At 37.1% G+C, this 13,977-nt stretch overlaps 1 protein-coding gene across 1 annotated transcript; it reads left to right on the top strand.

The window, feature by feature from the left end:
• The first annotated feature begins 1,143 nt into the window (after positions 1 to 1,143).
• On the top strand, positions 1,144 to 4,909 carry LOC137818810 (seed linoleate 9S-lipoxygenase-like). The gene is made up of 9 exons (XM_068622426.1): positions 1,144 to 1,417; positions 1,521 to 1,912; positions 1,993 to 2,242; positions 2,316 to 2,594; positions 2,679 to 2,764; positions 2,846 to 2,953; positions 3,128 to 3,438; positions 3,530 to 3,793; positions 3,904 to 4,909. Exons 1-9 carry the CDS (start codon positions 1,210 to 1,212, stop codon positions 4,652 to 4,654), a joined length of 2,649 nt encoding a protein of 882 aa, XP_068478527.1. The 5' UTR covers positions 1,144 to 1,209; the 3' UTR covers positions 4,655 to 4,909.
• Positions 4,910 to 13,977: the final 9,068 nt, after the last annotated feature.

The raw sequence follows: 13,977 nt of genomic DNA, 5'->3' as shown, positions 1-13,977 counted from the left end.
GCAACAATACAAAGATTGTGCCTTTGTTCTTCCAGCATTTCCTTCACAATTATTATCAATAGCTAATTGGTTTTCTATTCTATTCTAGTAGTGGAAGAGAAAGAGACACCAACAATTCATCGCAGTAGGAAAAAGAAAAGTTGTTCATTTTTCTCTTCATCTATGACCAGAAACCCTACCCTCTTCAAAATAACTCCATTCCTATTATTTCATTACTCACTATACAACTCTTTTCAACACAACTATATGGAGATCTCATACCTTATATTCTTGACATGAGTTAATTGCTTATGCTTTTGAGAAACAATTTAGAAATTAAATAGGCCAAATATTTCTTGAAAAACAAAGTCAGTCACAACGTTCTTTTTCTTTCTTCCCTTTAACGATTTAAATAAAAAAAATTCTTTAATAGTTTATTAGTACTGTCACCAAAATAATAATACTAAGTATAATTAAATGTTCTGATTTAGTATATTTTGAAACATATAATTAATAAAACATTTCCTAAAAATTACCATTAACCTAAATATTAATGTTTATTATAAGAGATGTTAACAAAGTGTGAAACTGATAATCTAATAATCATTTCGATGGTCTATAATTAAGGAAAAAAATAAATTAAGTTCGTATTATTGTACGGTACTACAAACAAATTTAACCCAATTTTCATTACAAAGGACTTTAGCAAGGTGTGAAACTGATAATGTATGTACGACTCTTGAAAAAGAAATATATTTAATGTATCTTATGACTAATTGGGATATTCATACTATACAAAATCTGTTTAAATTTATTTCAAAAATATTGAAATTTTAGGAAATATCTTTCATTAATTACTGTGCAATATTTCCTACACAAGAAGAAGAATTTTAGATTTCTGTCATAAATTTTGTTGTGTTGATTGGGATATATATTATTTTTATTTACAGTATTGTGATTATAATTTGTGAAACAAATTTTGTTAAAAAAAAGCAAACATAATTTATCACTTGAACTTAAATTTGTTGTTGGGAGTATGAAGGATATGGGTGACGTCTCACCAACTTTTGTTTCCAATCTCCATTTTCTATTCCTTTCTCTATCAGTGTATAAGAAGAGTAATGGAAGCATGACAGAGTTTGGTGTATAAATAGGTGAGATTAAGGGCTTGTCTTCCTCACAACTCACAACTCACAACTCAGTAGTCTGAAATATCTGAGATTCATAAGCATGAGTTCAACGAGTTCATTGAGTTCAATAGTGGTGAAGGGGAAGTTGGTGAAGGGGAGGGTGGTGTTGATTCGGAAGAGTCTGGTTGAAACCCTAACCAACGTCAATGGTCTCGTTGGCACTGGCTTCAACCTAATCAACTCTTCAGTCGAAGATATCACTAAATCTGTGTCTTTCAAGTTGATTAGTCGTACCAAGTCACAGAATCGTTAGTCTTCTCTCTTTCTTATCAGAATAAAACTTTTTCATATCATCAATGCTTCAAAAAATACTTATGTTTTTTTGGATTTTGATTCATTTGCATCTTGCAGAAAAAAATGTGGCTGGGAAAGTTGGAAAGGATAGCTATTTGGAGAATAATGTTTCTGTGTTACGAAGCTTGGGGGGCACAGAGGAGCCATTCGACATTTATTTTGAATGGGATGATAATGATATGGGAATTCCAGGAGCATTCTACGTAACAAACCTAATGAATGATGAGTTCTTCCTTGTTAGTCTCACTCTTGAATATCCAACTCCAACAACTCAACACCACGACAAAATCATTATTCAACCCCTTATTAAACCCCTGGACCAAAGCATTGTTATTCACCCCCAGGACCAAAACCAAAGCATTATCCACCACCAGGACCAAAACAATATTCACTTTGTGTGTAACTCATGGGTTCACAAGAAAACGGATCGCGTTTTCTTTGCCAACATTGTAAGTCAAATAAGGAGCATTATTGTTAATTATTTCCATTCTTAATTTAAATGAGAAAATTATATGTTTGTGTGTTGCAGCCATATCTTCCTGGTGAAGGGACACCAGTGGCTTTACAAAGGTACAGAGAAGAAGAGTTGAAGAATTTAAGGGGAGATGGAAATGGAAAGCGTGAGAAATGGGATAGGATTTATGACTATGATGTATACAATGATCTGGGCTTTCTAACCAGCGATGGACAACATGATCACCCAGTTCTTGGAGGCACAAACTATCCTTACCCTCGTAGGGTTAGGAGTGGGAGAAAACTCATCCACAATAACAACAATGGTGAGTTACATTTTATCATGTTTGAATTCTTGATGATAAAAAGTGTCTCTAAGCTTAATTTATGTCTTGACAGGTGGTGAATACGAGGAAGCAGACGAGGTTTACTATGTGCCAAGAGATGAAAATTTCAGTAACGTGAAGACTAAAGAATTGCTTGAATTGGGAACAAAAACTTTAGCTGAAAGAGTGGAACCGTTGCTCCTATCTTTACATTTAAAGACCACACCAAATGAATTTAATGGCTTTGAAGAAGTGCAGAGACTGTATGAAGATGGCGTTAATCTGCCCATATCTATCACTGCCAACGCTACTCCAAGTGTCCTTAAGTTCCCACCACCTCATATAATCCAAGGTAACTTAGTAGTCTCTTCCCACTCCAACGTAACATTACATTATTATTTCTTAATTTTATTTTCTTTCTTATCATTTTTTACAGAAAGCAAGTTTTCATGGATGACCGATGAAGAATTTGCAAGACAGATGATTGCCGGTGTAAACCCTATTGTGATTCGTCTTCTTAAAGTAAGTGCAAATATCTTATGTTGAATTATTCTATTGTTTTGCCATTTCTTTCTGATTACTGGACATCTTTAATAATGGCAGGAGGAGGATATCGCATCGCCATGGATTCCAATTTGCAACTGTTTTCGGTCCCATGCAGTGACAAAAGAAAAGTTGGAGATTAACATGAATGGGGTCAAAGTAGATAAGGTGATGATAATATAAACCTACTAAACACAAAACAATTTGATAGCTTCCAAATATAAACTAGTTCAATATTTTCTTTAAGTACTTGGATTTGGAAATATTCTTTCTAGTATATGGTCATTCAGAGGTATATGAAATTAACTGTTGTGACCATTGAAATTAAATTCGTGGACACAGGCATTGGCTGATGGAAGATTATTCATATTAGATTACTATGAAACATTCATGTCCTATTTGACCAAGATAAACGAGCTTCCTTCTGCAAAGGCTTATGCCACCAGGACATTCTTGTTCTTGAAAGATGATGGGACATTGAAACCACTTGCTATTGAATTAAGCAAATCACATACATGTATTTGTCTTTTTACGGTTATCGAGAGCACAGTGGTGCTGCCTGCAGACAGAGGTGTTGAAAGTACAATTTGGCAATTGGCCAAAGCTCATGTTATTGTAAATGACACCAACTATCATCAGCTCATAAGCCACTGGTATACATATAACAACTCCATCTGCTACCAACATACATATGCAAACATGTTTATAAATTTAATTTCGTAACATTCCTGATGTCTTTCACAGGTTAAATACTCATGCAGTGATTGAGCCATTTGCCATAGCAACACACAGGAACCTCAGTGTACTTCACCCCATTTATAAACTTCTTCATCCTCACTTCCGTGACACCATAAATATCAATGCACTTGCTAGGAAATCCCTAATAAATGCAGGTAGCATTATAGAGCAAACTTTTTTGCCTGGACCCTATTCTATGGAGATGTCTTCTGCTGTATACAAGAATTGGGTTTTCACTGACCAAGCATTACCAAAAGATCTCATGAAAAGGTAAATTAAAAGTATTAAATTAGAAACATGAATGTGTCATGTCGATGGTGAAAATTGAGGTACCCTTCTTACCAAAATAACTTATATTTGTTTTCTTTTGATTAATTTAGAGGAATGGCGGTTAAGGATATCTCTGCCCCTCATGGCCTTAGCCTTGCGATAGAGGACTATCCTTATGCTGTTGATGGGCTTGAAATATGGAATGCTCTTAATATTTGGGTAAGAGAGTACGTCTCTCTGTATTATTCAAAAGGTGATGCAGTTGAAAAAGATACTGAATTACAAACATGGTGGAAGGAAGTTGTGGAGAAGGGTCACGGTGACTTAAAAGCTGCAAAATGGCCTGAAATGAAGACTTCTCAAGAGCTGGTTGAAACTTGCACTACCATTATATGGATTGCTTCAGCTCTTCATGCTGCTGTTAATTTTGGACAGTATCCTTATGGAGGTTACATTCTGAACCGTCCTACACAAAGCCGAAGATGGATCCCAAAAGAAGGAACTCCAGAGTACGGTGAGATGATAAAGAATCCTCAAGAAGCTTTTTTGAAAACAATTACTCCAAAGTACCAGACAGTTATGGATCTTACAGTGATGGAGATACTATCAAGGCATGCATCTGACGAGGTATATCTTGGACAAAGGGACACCTTGGACTGGACTGCTGATCAAAAGGCAAAAGATTTGTTCAAAAAATTTACAGAACAGCTGAAAGACATTGAGAGCAAGATCTCTGAAAGGAACAACAACAAAGAACTTAGAAACCGAACTGGACCGGTGAAATTGCCCTACACTGTGCTTCTTCCTTCGAGTGAACCAGGGATTACTTTCAGAGGAATCCCTAACAGTGTCTCTATCTAAACGCATGATGGAATTTCCTTTTCTGTTATGTTTTTATCTTCCAATAACAGACGCATGCTATGTGCATGCCTCATTCTGTGTGTTCTTGTTTAAGTCACAGTGTGTTCTTCTTTAAGTCACAGTTGTTTTCGTCAAGCTGTTGTACCCTCATAAATAAGCTCATTTGCATGTTTCCTTTTATGACAGGGAACCCTTCTTATGTAGTTTGTGAACTTTAATCCTACAATGTTAATGTTATGTGTTTTGTGAGTGTCATCTCTATGCTTTTTCTCTTTCTGCCAATTCTTATTTAATTTAATTTCATGTCAACTATAACATCAATTATTTTTAGAACTTATGAGAGAGGAAATAAAATATCTTGTAAAGTTAATTAATAAAATATCTTGTAAACTTATGAGAATTAATAAAGTAGTTTAAGGATGTTCTTGTAAAGTTATATAGCATCACGTGTTTAAGGACAAATTGGTTTGAGAATTAATGCATTGTGAGTGTGAAGTTACGTATGTTTGCATGATGACAAACACAACAAGGTTTCCAAAGAACGCGTGCACAAGGACAAACAATAAATCAAGTGTACCAAATCCTTAACTAGAAACAAAGAATTATTAGAACTTGGAGGCTTAAGGAGAGAGAGCGGAGAGAGAGTGGGAGAAGTTTGAGGGTGATGGTAGAAGCTTCTTTCTTTTTCACTAATTTTCCAAATGATTTTCAAGAAAAAGATTTATGGAGAGTTTTTCAACATTGGGGAAGGGTTGTAGACGTCTTCATTTCTAGAAAGTTAAATGCCAGGAAAAAACGTTTCGGTTTTGTCAAATTTCATGAAGTTAAGGATGAGTATGCTTTGGAAAAACAGCTTGATTCCATTTGGATTGGTACATGGAAGCTTCAGGCAAACAAACCGAAATACAGAAGGCGAGAGAAGTTATTGCACATTCCGCGGAGTCCGACTTTACATCGAAAAGTCTGGAAACAGAAGAATCAACAGTGCTCTTATGCACAAGTAGTTATGGGTGGAAAAGCAGGTCGCGTTCAGAAGGAAGAAGATGTTGTTTTGCCACATGTTAGAGTTAATGCGGAGACGTCATTTTGGTTGGAGAGATGCTTCATTGGGAAAATGTTAAGGGCAGCGGATGTGCAAAAAATCAAAGAGAATTTTATTTTGGGAGGTTTTAATTCAGTAAGGGTGAGAATCTTAGGAGGAATGTTTGTGTTACTATCAAGTGAAGAAGAGGGACAAATTAAGAGGTTGATTGCAGACAACAAAGAATGGTTTGAAGGATTTTTTGAGTCAATTGTTCCATGGGATGACTCTTTTGCGGTCTCTGAGAAGATAGTTTGGTTCCGATGCAGGGGTATACCGTTGGCTCTTTGGAGCAACCAATGTTTTGAACGCATTGGGGCTCTTTTAGGCAAGCTCGTAGAGGTTGATGAAAGAACAATTTCTAAGGAGGTGTTAGAATATGCAAGGTTGTGTATTACAATCCCTTTGGGCATGGAGGTAAGTCAGGCGAAATCAATGAAGATAAATGATAGGTTATGTCAGGTTTTTTTCGAGGAAGAAATTTTCCCTGTTTCTTCACTTGGATTTCCATTTCACAAGTGGGGGGTGGCTTCAGAGGATGAATCGGAAGCACAATTCGACTCCAGCATAGGTGAAGTTTTATCAGAGTTTGAGTACTCAGATCATGATGGTAGACAAGGAGAGAGGAGAAGGGAGGAGACGACTGTTCAGTATCCGGCAGAAGAGGGAGAAAATTCAAAAGGCGGAACATGCATTAATGGAGGAATTATTTCTGTTGGAAAGAGTCACAATGATAGTATGTTGGAACCAAGGAAAGAGGGGATTATCAACTTGGAAAAAAGGGAGGCACAAAATAATATATTAGTAGAGAATAATAGTGGAACGGCTACAGTTGGGAATATTGTTGGGGGATGGGCAGATGACCTAATCTGCAGTGGGCCGGTTCAAGCCCAATTGAGTGCAGAAAGTTGGGTAGGGGAAACCCTAATTTCTGACCCAATTTCAGACCCAATTGCTGACGTGGCAATGCAACTAGGGTTTGGAATGGAAAGAGTGGAGAACATGGTGGAAGGCGGAGGCGGCGGCGGCGGAATCCTCGATGACTTTCGAGGGTGCGACGGAGAGGTAGGGAGAGAAGAAAGGGTGGAGACGTCGACGGAGAAGCTAGCTGCAGTGGAGAAAGTCGTCGGCATCCCTTCTCAATCACAGTCGAAGGTGGGCGACGCGGGGAAGAAATTCACGGCGTCTGGAGCGCCGACCGACGTGGGAACGGTGATGGGCGGTGGTGAAGGAGCACGGGTCGCTCCAGAAACGCAGGCGACGGCGACGGCGTACACTGGTACTGGCTTTTGCGAGCCTGGAACGCCATGGTGCGTCGCGGGGGGTGGCGCCAGCGAGAGCTCAAAGCGGGGCGGTGATACGAAGGGAATCAGCGACGTGGAGGTGAACGGTGGTCGCGAGTTCGAAGAGGCTGGACAGCTTGATGAGGAAGAAGGTGAGTTGAGAAGGTTTGATCAAGGAAGCAAAGAGACCGTCGAGTGCGAGACCGACGACGAGACAACAAAAGTTACGAAAGAGTTGAGCATGGAGGGGTCAGTACAGGGTGCAATGATTGCGGACGTTGAAGGGATCGTTGTGTGCGAGGTAGACGACGAGACAACAAAAGTTACGGAAAAGATGAGTACGATGGGGCTAGTACGGGGCGCAATGGTCACGGATGTTGATGATAGAGCTGTGGTGGAAATTACACCAAAGAATAAGATGTGTGGGATGGAGTTAATTTCTGCTAGTTGTCCGGTAGGGAGGTTGTTGGACAATATCGGAGGAGGGGTAGGCGATATATCGATTCTAAGAGATGGAAAGTCACCGTTGGTTGAAAGATTATCTAAGTCAAATTCGTTAAAGGGTTTAAGGTCAGAAATTTCTATCTCAGTTAGAGATGTTAGAAAATATAGAAAAATGTTGAGATTAAAAGATGAACAGGGTGAAATCAAGAGGGCGTGGAAATCTGGTAAGGAGATGGGTTTCACGTTGTTAAAAGAAGAAGAGGTAGTTTTAAATAGACTGAGTACCTTGGAGAGTCGGGACTACAGATGTTGTCAGATGGAGAATAATGTTTTAGATGATGAGTCTAATTAGTATGAATATAAGGGGGATTGGTGGAAGCACGAAAAGAACATACTTAAGAGACTTGATTAGAAAAGAGGAGGTTGGAATGGTATGCCTACAGGAGACAAAGTGCTCAGAGATTAGCAAGGAGCTATGTTATTATTTGTGGGGTTCAAACGAAATTGAATGGTTAGAGAATGGGGCAGTTAATAATGCAGGAGGAATTATTACTATGTGGAGAAGAAGCAGTTTTGATATGACGGGATTTTTTAATGGAAAAGCTTATTCGGTTATTGAAGGAGTTTGGAAAGCAGGAGATGGGGTACAACTTACGATAGTGAATGTGTATAGCTCCGGTTCGTTGAAAGCACGGAATGAGGTATGGGAGGAGATTAGTGAGATCAGGAAGAGACAACAAAACAGGGTGTGGTGTGTTGTTGGGGATTTCAATTCAATTAGAAGGAAGGAGGAGAGAAAAAGCACAGTTTCAGTATCAGATTATAGTAGAGAAATCAAGGGGTTCAATGGTTTTATTGAAAGTACAGAATTGTTGGATATCCCGATGGTTGGAAGAAAGTTTACTTGGTACAAGCCGAATGGTACGATTAAGAGCAGAATTGACAGGATTCTTGTTTCAAGGGAATGGTTGGATGTATGGCCGAACAGTAAACATTTAGTCCTCAGTAGATCAGTTTCTGATCATTGTGCCATAGTGCTCCAAACAACATCGGTAGATTGGGGGCCGAAACCTTTCAGAAGTCTAGATGTGTGGCAAAGAGATGGAAGATTTTTAGATTTTGTTCGGAGCAAATGGCAGAATTATGAAGTGTTGGGAGGAGGGATGTTTGTACTAAAGGAGAAATTGAAGAAGTTAAAGCTTGATTTGAAGAAGTGGAATAGAGAGGTTTTTGGGAATGTCAATCAAGAAGGTATCTTATTACAAAAGAAAATTCAAGAGTTGGACTCAAGAGATGACGAAGGTTTTTTAGATGAGTTTGGGCGGGAGGAGAGGAGACTTTTGTTGGCTGAACAAAGTCAGAACTTATTTAAACAAGAAGCGATTGTGCAACAGAAAGCAAGGAAAAATTGGTTGAAACAAGGTGACTTAAATACAAAGTTTTTCCATTCATCGGTGAAATGGAGGAGAATGAGAAACGAGATTAACGGGGTAGAAGTGAACGGTCAATGGTGTGAGGAGAAGGAGGTGGTAATGAATAAGGTCAGGGAGTTTTTCGAGGCTAGATTCGTTGGGGAGCCCGAGCCAGTGGTTAGGTTGGACAATGTTCAGTTCTCCTCGTTATCAAAAGGAGATAATGAGTCTCTAGTCGGAGTTGTCTCTGAAGAAGAAGTTAAAAATGCTGTTTGGAGTTGTGATGGTTCGAAGAGCCCTGGTCCTGACGGTTTTAATTTCAGTTTCATTAAGTTTTGTTGGGATTGTCTTAAGGAAGATTTTATCTCAGCAGTAAATGATTTTATGGTCAATGGTAAGTGGCCTAGGGGTTCAAATGCTTCTTTCATCTGTTTGATTCCTAAGAATGATAATCCGCAACAGCTTAATGATTATAGACCGATTTCATTGGTAGGGTGTGTGTATAAAACAGTTTCGAAGATTTTGGCTATCAGGTTGAAAAAAGTGATCAGTAAAGTTATCGATGTTAGGCAATCTGCCTTTCTTCAAGGAAGGGGGTTATTGGATAGTATTCTGGTAGCCAATGAAACCTTAGAAGAGTTGAAAAGGAAGAAGAAAAGTTGTGTGTTTTTCAAGGTGGATTATGAGAAAGCATATGACTCTGTGAGGTGGGATTTTATATACTATATGCTAGGAAAGCTTGGTTTTTGTGAAAAGTGGATTTCCTGGATTAAAGCTTGCTTGGAATCAGCGTCGATGTCAATTCTCGTAAACGGGAGTCCTACTAAGGAGTTTATTCCGAAGAAAGGGCTGAGACAAGGTGATCCATTAGCTCCATTCTTGTTTCTTATTGCGGCCGAAGGGTTAGCTGGGGTATCTAGAACTGCAGTAGAGAAGGACTTGATTGAGAGCTTGGAGATTGGAAATAAGTCGGTAAAAGTAAATATGCTTCAGTATGCTGATGACACTTTGTTCTTTTGTAAGGCAAAGAGCAAAAGTGTTTTTAATTTAAAGGTTATGTTGAACTGTTTTGAATTGGCATCTGGTCTTAAGGTGAATTTTTCCAAGAGTAGACTTGGTGGGATTGGGGTGGAGCAGACGGAGATTCTTCACTTTGCGAAAATTCTAAATTGTGAGGTAATGAGCATTCCTTTTAAATATTTGGGGATGCCTGTAGGGGGATGTCATAAGAGGGGTGAGTTCTGGGATGAGGTGGTTAACAGGGTAAAGAAAAGGTTAGGCAGGTGGAAAGGAAGATTTATCTCGATGGCGGGGAGGATTTGTTTAATTAAGTCAGTCTTGTCGTCAATACCACTGTTTTATCTTTCTCTTTTTAAGATTCCGTCTATTGTTTTAAAGAAGATTGTGAGTCTGCAGAGGAATTTTTTGTGGGGATGGGGGTCAGATGGAAGGAAGATTGCCTGGGCGGCATGGGATAAGGTTTGTAAACCTAAGGAAGCAGGAGGGCTTGGTATTATAAATGTCAGACAGTTTAATTTGGCTCTGATGGGAAAATGGATATGGCGCCTGAAAACAGAAGCAGGAGGGTTGTGGAAGGAGGTATTGGAATCTAAGTATGGAGGATGGAGAGGTTTGAAGGAGCAGCGAGATAATAAAAGTAAGGTCTCTTTGTGGTGGAGAGATTTAAGGAAGGTCTGGAGGTCTGAGGATTGGGGAGGGAAGTTTGAAGATCGTTTGAATTTGGAGGTCGGAAACGGGAGAGAGATTATGTTTTGGTCAGACAATTGGATTGTCTCAGAAGAATTGAAGAGCACTTTTCCAAGGCTATATTCTTTATCTGTTAATAAGGAGGCAGTTTTATGTGATTGTGGATTGTGGGAAAACGGGACGTGGAAGTGGAACTTAAGGTGGAGAAGGGGTCTGTTCGCTTGGGAAGAGGAGCAAGAAAGTCAACTTTTAGAGTTGATCTCTAATAAGACACTAGAGACAGAAACAGTGGATAGTTGGGTTTGGAAGGATAGCGATTCAACTGAGTTTTCAGTTAAGTCCGCTTATGGGTTTTTAAGGGGAGAAGGTAGTGAGGAAGACTTAAGAAGGTATAAATTTTTCTGGAAAATTAAGGCGCTTCCCTCAGCTCAAGTCACAGCTTGGAGAGTGATTGAAAACAAGGTTGCTTGTAGGGTTAATATAGAGAGAAGAGGAATTGAGATCGAGAGTAATTTGTGTTGCTTGTGTAGGAGGTCAGAGGAGACAACAAATCATTTGTTTTGCGAATGCAGAGTTGCTTGGCTAATTTGGAATCTCTGTTATAACTGGTTAGGAATAAGATCAGTGGATTGTATGGATCCTGGGTCTCATTTTGAACATTTTAAGATTCTGGATGCACCTATTTCAGTTAATCTTATTATGGGAAACCTGTGGATTGCGTTGGTTAGTGAGATATGGAGGCACAGGAATAATTGTTTATTTAAAGGTGGAGTGGTTGATCACACTGAAATTTTCTCTCTAACACAGATTAAGGTTTGGTCATGGATCTCATCAAAGATACCGTCAGCTAATTTCTCATTCTCTGATTGGTGTCTTGAACCCTTGTTATGTATGTATTCTGTTTAGTTTTTATGTAAAAGGTTGTTTCTTGGGTTTCTTTTATTATTGATTGAGATGGGAAAGAGAGTAGGAGGTCTTTTGGTTGATATGTAGATGGAAAGGCTCTTTGAGAAAATCTGTTTTGTTGTATAAGGGTTGGACCACCCCTAAAGTGGTCTTATTTAATTTCATTGCTATTTGCTGATAAAAAAAAAAAAAAAAAACCACACCTAATATAAATACTATCAGAAATATGTTACTATCAATAAATTAAAACAGAAATTTAATTATAATAAAACATGTTTTTGTAACATCCTAAATTTTACCCATATACAATGAAATAAAAGTAAAACAAGCAATATCTAATTACGAATAATATATATACTATTTTCTCATATGTGTATCTCAAAAGAAATATCTCTCTTCATAGGAATTTAATATATACATCAAAAGTTTTAACAACAAAACAAAACATTCAAATAAAACTTTCTCATTCTCCAGCTGCTCACTAAGGAGCTCTATTACCTGCAATCTCATCTGCTCCCGTGTAAAACACGATCATCACAGATAAAGAAACAAACACAAACAAATAACAGGGTAAGCTATCTATATAAAAAGTTTTGATATAATTCAAATTTTAAATTAATAAGCATAATTTATCAATTCTCGTACGATTTCTCAAACCATCAAGTGGCTATTACATTCATAAAATTCATATTTCATATGTCGGACTTCTACTGACTCATAACACATAGACTCTTGACTCTACTTCCGGAAGACTCGTGCGTTGACTTAGACTCAGAGATCTGCACCTGTCATACTGAAATCCACACAGTTATGCGCATAAAGAATCTCAATATCATATCTCTCCTAGTATGACAGGGTTAACTCATATAACAGGTCAAGTTAGTTATTTTCAAACAACTTACCCATTCATATGAACCTCCTTCGACCCTCACTACCTGAATAACTTCATCTATATGATTTCATTATCTCAGGAGAGTCAGGATATCTCCTTCTAGACGAATCCCTAGTCAATGCACATCCTAAACAATCTTAACACGGTATTTTCTTTCCTGAAAATACTATGTTTTGATTAAAAATATATTCTAAACATTAAAATCTCCCACATCAAACAATCAAATCATTCCACCATTTAGAATTTCCAAAACACCCAACAATTCATTCATTAATCATATAAATGTCTTGAATCAAAAGGATTCCAAAGTGTATCTAAATACATCAAGTTTTACTATCCAAAAAGAGAGACAATAAAAGGAGAATGAAATAAAATTATCTTCCAACTTCAACTATATCCAACAGTATTTAATAAAAAGGACGAGGAAGCACAACATGAAAATTAAAGTTTGATAACTTATCTCAAAAACACCAGAATTCAGATTACAATCAACATAGCTCTCAAAATAATCAACTCATAATTTACTTTAAAAATTGTCACAGACAATTTTAGTTCATAAATTGTACTTTATCTAAATTTTACATTTCAATCTCAAAACAGTTTCAATCTCAAAACAGTTTCAATCTAAAAACAGTTTCAATCTAAAATTCAATCTAAAAACAGTTTCAATCTAAAAAAAACAGTTTCAATCTAAAAAAACAGTTTCAATCTAAAAACAGTTTCAATCTAAAACAATTAACCTGCACCACAGAGTCCTAATAACTAGGGAGATTAACCCGTACAAAATCTAAGATTAACCCGTACAAAATCTTATAAGATCAAAATTAACTCAAAAGAAAAAGGGGCAAAGAAGGAACTTACATTTTGATCCCGTTCACTACCAGGAGTCCAACGGCAGACTCCGATCGCCAAACTGATAAGCGAGGAAGTCAGAATCTTACAGTGGAGGGAGAAAAGGAAAAGAGGAACAAAACTGAACAGATTCTGATCGGACAGTCTTGTAGTCTTGGCTGCCAGGAGTCTAACGCTATACTCTGATCATTGAGCGAGAGGAGATCAGAATATTATAGAGAAGGGAGAGAAAGGAAAAAAGAAACTTGTAGAGAGATGGTGGTTATTTTAAAATGAAACCTGAATAACTGAATTTTCTATTTATATGTCATTTTCATTTTAATAATAAAATATTCAGGTATCATTTAAAATATACCACTACTACTCTAAGGTTATTTTCTAGATCCTTACAGTTTTTATATATATAATTTTTAATACCTTCTTGCAAAATAAAAATTTATCATATCCATTTTCAAAATCTATGTAATCTCTTGTGTCTTCAAATCACTGAGTGTATAAAAAAACTTTGTAAACGTGTATATTTACAACTATTATTTGTAAGTGTTTATTTTTTATTTAATTATATTTTTTTTTTTAAATCAATTATATAATAAGTAAATAGGGGAATCATATACACTTATTAATTTATAGTAATTTTATTGTATTAAAATTGCTAAAACAATCATTACTAAAAAAATTTAAATAAAAATTAATTTTATTAACTAAAATTAATTACTTATTATGTTTACTAAATTAGAGACTATGAA

Source organism: Phaseolus vulgaris, chromosome 10 (genome assembly GCF_000499845.2).
Source record: "Phaseolus vulgaris cultivar G19833 chromosome 10, P. vulgaris v2.0, whole genome shotgun sequence".
Taxonomy (NCBI): domain Eukaryota; kingdom Viridiplantae; phylum Streptophyta; class Magnoliopsida; order Fabales; family Fabaceae; genus Phaseolus; species Phaseolus vulgaris.
The sequence above is the reverse complement of the archived record's forward strand: the minus strand, read 5'-3'. Positions and strand labels throughout refer to the sequence as shown.